The 9,049-nt window shown below is 34.1% G+C and overlaps 1 protein-coding gene across 2 annotated transcripts; it reads right to left on the reverse strand.

The window, feature by feature from the left end:
* Nucleotides 1-4,412: 4,412 nt before the first annotated feature.
* Nucleotides 4,413-8,755, reverse strand: LOC114739236 (interactor of constitutive active ROPs 4-like). Of its 2 annotated transcripts, none has more exons than XM_028927283.1 (3): nt 8,589-8,755; nt 6,235-6,317; nt 4,413-5,962 (listed from the first exon to the last, which is right to left on the reverse strand). In XM_028927283.1, exons 2-3 carry the CDS (start codon nt 6,246-6,248, stop codon nt 4,903-4,905), a joined length of 1,074 nt encoding a protein of 357 aa, XP_028783116.1. In that variant the 5' UTR covers nt 6,249-6,317; nt 8,589-8,755; the 3' UTR covers nt 4,413-4,902. The 2 variants fall into 2 exon arrangements, with proteins under 2 accessions (XP_028783116.1, XP_028783115.1); XM_028927282.1 differs by having other exon boundaries at nt 6,235-6,320.
* Between the last annotated feature and the right edge of the window lie 294 nt (nt 8,756-9,049).

Raw genomic sequence — 9,049 nt, forward strand, 5'->3', positions numbered from 1 at the left:
CTTTTTTCCTCTCCATTTATCAAACATTCAAACTAGTCCAAAATAATTAATGGATACTTAAAACTTCAACTTCATTTAAAGTGGGGTTGTTGTAACAAATCTTAATGCTTTATAAATTTTCTGCAATTGAAAGAAGTTATTAGAAAAGTTTCCACACAAATACAAATTTAAGAAAGGAAAAGAAAGGAAATATGGATCCATGTGGGCTCAAGTACGCGAGGAGGCACCATTCTGGTGTAGGAAGAACGGAAGGAAAGTAGTAGAAAGTGCGCATCTTTATTGTGATGTGTCCGAAAATATGTTATACTAGATCAAGTGATAAGGATGAGATGGAATACGTATAGAAATTCATAGTTTGGTTTAGTAGATAGTACTACCTCCGATTCTAATTATAAGAGCTAGTTAACTAATTTGAAAAGATTAAAAAAAAATTAAGTTAGTTATTTGTAACAAATAAGTGTTATATTTTCTAAAATATCCTTACTAATTAAGTGTATTGGCTAAAACTACCATTATTAGAAGGATTATTTGAGAAAAATACATAAACATAAGAGATAAAGTGGATTAGACTCTTACATTTAGAACTAAAATAAAAGTCAAATAAGGTCTTATATTAAGAATCGGAGGTAATATAACCAAAATAATTCAAGAAATTTTTTTATCATTTATAAAAATAAAATTGTGTAATGTTTATTACTTTTTTCATTCAAAGATGTATGTTTTATAATCTACTTTTTTATTATTTTTAAATTATTTATGTTAAAATGTTCGGAGAAACAAAATATACAAAATTTTATGATTGTATAAAATTCATATGTATTACCTCCGATCCTTAATATAAAACCTTGTTTGGCTTTTATTTTGGTCTTAAATATAATACCTCAATCCATTTTATCTTTCATATTTATATATATATTTTCAAAGTAATCCTTCTAACAATGATAGTTGTAACCAATACACTTGATTAGTAGGGATATTTTAGGAAAGATAACACCCATTTACTACAAATAACTAACTTAATTTCTTTCTTTAATCTCCCCAAATTAGTTAACTAGCTCTTATAATTAAAACCGAAGGTAGTATATCTTTATTTTTTGTCATATGGAATTAATAACTCATAATATTATGATAAACTAAGATTCGAAAAGGGTGTCAATGTTTGATGTCAAACACTTCTTCGAGCTACGTCTTCAATAAATAAAAAAATCTTTATTTTCATCTTATTTCTCTAAATTTTTTTCTAGAAATGTACATTTACCTTTTTGGATGCAAATAATTCGTATTGAGATTTGTAGGTATCTTTTTTTTTTGGGCCCCCCCAAAGGGGGGGGGGGGAACCTTTTCATGCAGATTCATTCCCCATAAATCAAATATGTATCCTACAGGTTGTGTTGCTTTTTAAGATAAAAGTGAGATACGATAAGATACAGTTTTTAGGAAGGAAATTTTGAGGAGGTGGGGTTTATTTATTTCTTTGTTTTCGTGGTAACTATGTGGCACATATCCTTTACATGCCAGCTTAGCGCTGGAACTGGGACACAAAAGAGAAAAACTAAAAGCTTGTTTGGTTTCTTGTTTTGAAAACAATTTTTTATTTTTAAAAACAAAAAAAAATGTTTTTAGTTAATTGTTTTAAAAAACAAAAAACAGTAACATATTTTTAAAAACCAAAAAAAATTTTATATGTTTTTTGTTTTTGTTTTTGTGTTTTCTATTTTTTGTTGTGAAAAGTTTTAAGAAATTTTTTTTCTTATCCACTATTCATCACTTATTATTACGAGCGACAACTATTACCCACCAAGTGTGATTTTCTATATTTTTTTTAAACATGATTTTTTTTAAATTATGATCCAAATAAATTATTTTATTTTTTGTTTTCAAAATTTGTTCTAAAAAAAAATTTATAAAATTATTTTGAGAACAAGAAAACAAAAAATAAAAACAAACAAGTCCTAATATTTGGGGATTTAAAAATTAGTTTTGCTTTTGGTTTACTCAGGTTTCAATACTCTATGCTATATTTTTTCCCAAAAAAAATTCTTTTTTAATAACTAAAATAATTTATTTTGGTCATATGAAGATGTATTATTATAAGTGATGAATAGTACATATCATTTTAGATTCTTTTTTAATGTTTTTTTTTACTTATTTTATCAACTTCATGCAAAAAAATTTCTCAATAGTTTTATATACATTTTAGCAAAAGTTATATGTCATTATAATATTTCAAAATAAAAACTTAAAATTATTATCTATTATATGTATTATGCGAAGAAGATATCTATCTAATATGAACCTAAAAAGTGTCAGTTTTGTGTAAGATACTTAACATTGGAGGAACAATATATATTTATATCAGTATTAATGATATGCGAAGAAGATATCCATCTGATATGAACCTAAAAAGGGTCAGTTTTGTGTAAGATACTAAATGTTGGAGGAACAATATATATATATATTTATATTAGTATTGATAATTAATCATCAGTAGTAAATATGCAACTTAGATCAGATTTCATAACCATTGGGCTGCTTTCATCAATTAATGATATAAAAACTCAGAAAATTATGACTTATTTATGAATTTCAGTGCAGAGGGACCTACTAATTTTCGGATAGTAACAGCTAACAGAATAGGAAGAAGAACCGCCAAAGAGGGAAGATGTGGTTGAATTCAAAAGGCAGAAGAAAATGGAATTGAATATCCAAAGAAGGATCACATCAGGAACATAGGTTTTGACCGAACAGAACAGAACAGGAAGGGGTTGCACATATGTATAATGTAGATGGAGCACATGTTATGTTAATGCTGCTTCTGTTTTGGTTGATAGAGACTCCTCTCCCCTTCTGTTGCTAAGGATAAGAAGCAAATCTTAGTAAGGTTGCTTCTGACCTCAGTATTCTATTAATCTACAAAAGGCTAATTATATTTCATTCTATAAAGTATGTTTATGTTCCCAAGAACATCATCATCATGCTATCTTTCAAGTTTATTGGCTGCTCCCATGCAAAAATTTCTTCTTTGCATCCACAATACTTGCTACACCACACATAACTTTCCCCTGTCAATAGCTTTGTAACCTGGTAACATGAAAACTTTTCTGTAAGTGAAAGGTTATAAGGTCGATCCTACTTGTGGCTGTCAGGTCACTAGTGTTTGCTTATGTAACTTAAAAGGGCAACAAAAAAAATAACTTTCTTTGAACTGTTCCTAATAAGCAGTCCAACGGGTGAAGTCTGAATCCAGGTTTTGAGGACTTGGGCTATACTGCCTTTTTTGTCAAAATTGGTAAACCATTCACCCTATTTAGATTTTAGACTTGCAGGCCCTATAGCCCATGACTTGTAGTGTTTGTGTCTGAGGGGGGAAGGAAAACACTCTTCAATCCTAATTTGACTGACCTGGCCTAATTCAACCCCACCTCAAGAATGAGTTTCCATTTGATTAGTGGTGATCAACATGTTTACAACTGCCCTTAACTTTGTTCCATTCACATTATATTTTTCTCAAATCCGAAGCTGCACTAGTCACATTAATAGAGAGCCACTTTAGTCATTCTCTTTTGTTTTATGCAATCTTTGATGCGCAATTCCAAAAATAGCTTTCTGCAGATTCCAAGAATATGAAAAGCTCACCAAAGTAAGTAAATAATCTGTGGAAAGCGACATTTCTTTTTTTTTTTTGGTGAATAAAGAGAATGCACATAAATTAACTACTTATACTACGCATAATTCCTACACCCTCCAGGTCTTCGTGCAACAGAGGATGAAGCTCGCTGGGAGGAGACTGCCAGTAAACGATTCAGCTATGTTGTTCCAGCCCTGGGTGAGCCAATCTATCTGCACAGCGGTTACATTCTCGATAGACATGAGTGAACATCACGTTCCACTCTTTCCTCCTCAATTCTTGGATCTTTACAAAGATGCTGTAGTTTCCTGTAATGGTAGCATTTTTATTAATTGCTTCCAGAATCTGTAATGGAAAGCGACATTTCAGTTCTCTACAAAACTTATCCCATGCATCGAGTCTTGTTTAATTTATGAGTAAAAATGGAAAACAGTTTAATTTTAGGGCAATTTTATTATTCTAACTAACTAATTTTATTATTTTTGTTTAAATTTTGTTTGAAACCATCTGTCCTCCTTTATTGCATAGCATTTAATCAAAGGAGCTTCTTTTAAAACAGACAATACGAAAACATATAAAAAGAACTTCTCTTTCATCTCCCCCCCCCCCCTTTCCGGGCAGCAGCAAACTTCTTTCATTTGCTACGTTGTTCTTTTAGCGAAACAATAGCATAATACTCTTTGATTTAATTTTATTAGAAGAAATGAATATTCACATGTCTGATCTGACTTGTCTATTTTCAACACCAGTAACCAGCACTTGTCTCGCCATTCACCAATACATATACCAGCGAAAAACACCATATCCTTCTTACATGAAGGCCCCATAACAATACGTCCCTTCATCAGCAATAGAAGGGAAAACACCATATTGCAATACCATTTCTGCAGGAGTTCCATCTCTCACTAGCTAGCTTGCACAGGTCATGCAATTCTGACTACATCCACGATGATTCTAAATTCTAAACATTAGCTACACAAAATACCACAGAAAGATGCAGAACAGTTTGCAAACTCTCCATCACTCTTTCTTATCAATTCAGCAAATCCCGAATTTTCCAATTTCTTAAAACAATTGACAGTGTCAATTTCAGAGATAAAATATAAAATGTCTGTGCCTGTTTGGTTTCACGTTGGAAACCCCCCAAAATCATGTGATTTTAGTGTTTTCAACGTATAATCAAGCATGCACTCTATCTCTTTTAAAATTGACACTGACAACTTTTCAAGTAAGTTGGAGGATCAAAATCACAATGAAATATAGTGAAAGGAAGATCACTTTTGGCCTTTCTTCTTCCACAAGTCACCAAACATTCTGATCCCTGAGCCCTTCTTCTTGCTACTTCCAAACCCATCATCCAAATCCTCACCAATACTAGGTGACCCAATAAATCGACCGTTGTTATTGTACCCACCAGGGGTCTCAAATATGCCTCCAAAATGTTTATCCATAGAACCACACCTTTCAGAAATCCGAGGATTCATGTCGACGCCCCCCGCAAGAACAGCAGCTGCAGCATCTGCTGCTTTTCTCCATTGCTCTGTCTGAACCCTCAGCTTCTTCATCTCAGCCTCTAATGCCTCTTTTTCTGCTTCCACACACTTCAATTTCTCACTCAACTTATCTCCATTTGCTTTACCTGCTTCCAATTCTTCCCCCAGTTGCTTCATTCTCAGAATCATTCCTTCTTCCTTGGTTTCTGCAGCTGATACTTTGGATGTTGCTTCTTTCAATTGGTTCTTCAGATCCTCATTTTCTTTACTCAGTGAGTCTGTCTCTTTCTCTTTCTCTTCCATCTTGGACTTCAATTCTGTTATCAACTCATCTTTCTTCTGTGTCAGATCCTCCATGGAAGGCTTCTCCGGCTCCGACATCGCTAAAGGAGCAGACTTTTCAACTGATTTAGCTTCTTTATCGACTGGGACTTCAAAAACATCGGTCTCTTGGTTGTTATCATCATATTGGGGTACTGTGATTTCAGTTTTGTCAGATTCTAGGACATTCTTAGAGGAGGGAGGCTTCTCTACCTTCTTCTCTAGTTCTTGTTGAGCTTCTTTCTTAGCGGCTTCAGCTGAAGTAAGCTGGTCCTTTAGACTCTTCAATTCCTGTTGTGCTTGACCAAGTTGGGATTCCAAGTCAGCAATGCGAGTGCCCAGCTTCTTCTGATTGACTGTGTCGGATTGAGGTGTAGTTCTTGGCGATCGTCGGTCTCCTACTAGCTTTGGGCTTCGATCTGTGATCGGCCGGTGATGCTGATGTGGATCTGAGTCAGCACTTGATGTCCGAAGCTGATGTGGCCCTCTAGGAGATTGCCTCTGTGGCACATCTGATCCCCTATAAAATAATAATATCAATGAAGCTTCATCCACTGGTTCGATCAAGCTCAAAACTATGCGGTTATCCATATTTATAAGTTTCTTGACTTAACATGTTAATTAAACGAGAAAGCATCGCAGAAGGCCTTTTAGAGTTTTTTAATATTCAGTAGAGCCAACCTTTGAAGTTTAAGGACAGAGAAATCGGAACAGAAAAGCAACAGATTTTGGGAACATAAGTCGAAGTAGAGCTTCATGACACTTGACCACAAGATTATCTAATCATCATACCTTGACCTTGGCATTTGATATGATCGGTATAGATATCACGGGACAGAAATTTCCAAGGATTTGTTCTATAAAAGCTTTCTTACCTGCTAAAATATGAAAGAAACAAATGTGAAGTTCGAATGGAGAAGATAAACAAGCAAGTATACAATTATAACTCTATTGAACAGAATCTGCCTTTTCAGATCTCAGAAGTTTCAAAAGATATTAAAAAGAGAAAACACTATTTGGCAATGACCTTCTGATTTAAAAACATATATATAGCATCAAACTTACAATATCACGAAGGAGCCACCTCACTAAAGAAGTGACTATTAAACTAAAAGCGAATTGATTCAAACCCAAGATACCGAAGACTTATCTTGAACTAGGAAAGACATGTGAATTTGAAAAAAATAAATATCACGGAAAGAAGATAAATAAAAGTAAAGCAACCCCACATCACACAGGTCCTGTGTCCCAACAATGGCAAGCCAAAAGTGCGCCTTTAATATAAAGCCAGGAGCAGAGAGAATACAGTGCCCAGAGAGTTCACTTTACTCATTTACTTTTTACTCAGCATAAATATTTAAGAGCTGTGCATTTTGCCTCTCTTTTACTTTTGAAAGTGACTGGTCCATTAACAGTAGTAAATTTATGAAGAATGGTCCCATCAATGGAAAGTAAAGAACTACTTCAAGTAGTAATTCTGTACACTGTGAAGCGTGAATGAACCAGATTCATAAAGTCCAATCTGATTCTGCTAGCAAAGTTGTAACAATTCTTCCCCCCTTTTTACTGCCTGGTTTGATAACTTTTTTACCGTGTTTTCTAGGTGATGAGTCGAGGTAGTTGTTCAAGTGGGTAAGGACTCGGGAGCCAAAAACAGTCATTAATGCACCTAGATGCAGTAAAAATGTTACTTCTGTTACCAAAACATGGGAAGAAACATGAATGATTGTAACTTGAACAACCTTAGGAGAATCAGCAGCTAGAGAAGTTACTGGGTCTATGTAACTTAGTGATGAAGGATAAGTGGAATATTATAGGTAACACAATTATTGTAAGATTTCAAATATCAATTTATATATATAAATATATATATTTCTTGAAATGACAACCCACAGATGGTATGGTAATGTATCATTCCCTCACATAAATACTCTAACCCCTTTTACACATTTCTTTTAAAAAAAAAAAAATCTCTCCAACTGCGTTATAGAAACAAAAGCATACAATTCTGTGAAAGGTGTAGTGAAGTTGATAGCACAAATCATCCCCCCCGGGGGGGGGGGGGGAGGAGAAGAAGAGAAAAGGCGATATTCGCTCTGAACTTATTCTTGTATGTCTGAGACTGAGGATACTGATTCCTCATCTACTGACAAACTTTCTACATTCGGATTTTTAAGCAGAATATACTCTGAGCATAATATATAATCTAAGTATATAATGAGTTCGAATCAGAATTAAGTTAGGGTTTTCGTTAGAAACAGAAATAAATATTTAATTAATCACATTTTCAGAAGCATTGAATGTGTGTGGACTGCAAAGCCGGGAAAGATAAAGTAAAAGCAGATACGCATGCATACATGTTGTCCTTGAAGTCGAAAAAGGTATATCAATCCAATAAATAACACCGCACTAGCATGTGCTTTGCTAAAATAATAATGGACTAAAATAAAATACAAGCATCCATATCTTATAATATCAGTACGATAGTATCAAACTTATCAATTTGCTCAGAAAGGTTGCGTCCCATCAAAGTCTCAAATATATAGACAAAATCACAGAAAATAACCACAGAACGTAAAAACTGTGTAAAGTTAAACACAACATTAACAAGAAGAATAATGATTCTTTTCAAAGTTAATCTCATGAAGTGTAAGCACTCTAGTTAAATTTCTTAATAATTATCAACTTTTCAGGAAAGTAAAACACTATCGCAAGAGTTGGAAAAAAAAAAAAGTTACATTTGAAAGGTTTGGACTTTAAAATGTGTGTGGGGAAGGGGAGAGGGGGAGAGAGAGAAAAGATAGACAAATAATAAAAGGGATTCGCAAAGACAGTGGTCAACAGTGCAGGCAAGAAATGAAACAATCTCATTTTCTGGGGATCAAGTGGATCTTGAGATGATGTTGATTCATCAACTGCGTGTTCATGAGGTTGTTTGGCTGGCTAGAAAAAAGTATGGGGCAACAAAAGCAAAATGCAATAGCCATGAAACTTTTACACCTTACAAGGAGATTCAAACATAAAAGACTTGCACAAGAGAAACAGCAAACAACAGAATGATCAAATGTAAGGCAAAGCCATAAGCTCGAGATCTAAAAGCAACTTCATACTAACAGAACAAGCAGGGTATAGTCTAAAGTTCTCACCTTTATGACTGTATCTGCATACACAGAACAATGGTGTGATAGCTTTTGATTTCAAACGAGAAGAAGAAGAAGAAGAAAGAAGAAGAAGAAATGGGAATGGAATGCCCAGAAGCTCACAAAGGCTAGGAAGAGAAAAGAAACAGGAGACTAGAGAGGGAGAGAGAGTGGAGTTTGAATGATTTTGAATTAAAGCTGAGGGAGAGACTAGCGGCTGGTATTAATGAGGTTCAAAAACGGGAAGAGGAAGAGGACAAAAGGGTCATTTGGAGAGTAAGACACCCAATAATTAAATGTGAAAATGTTAACTCGGAAATCCAACCTGTATCTTGCACAGTGCACATTAGAGCTGCTTGTCTTCTTTTTGTCTCTTTCCAAAATTCAAACCTTTTTATTTTCCTCAGAATATCTTTGACATTTTCCTCTTGTTTTATTCCCACGCTGTGTGGCTGGTTGTATGCATT

Source organism: Neltuma alba, unplaced genomic scaffold, assembly GCF_004799145.2.
Source record: "Neltuma alba isolate B1F8T4 unplaced genomic scaffold, ASM479914v2 tig00013814_pilon, whole genome shotgun sequence".
In the NCBI taxonomy this organism is placed as follows: Eukaryota; Viridiplantae; Streptophyta; class Magnoliopsida; order Fabales; family Fabaceae; genus Neltuma; species Neltuma alba.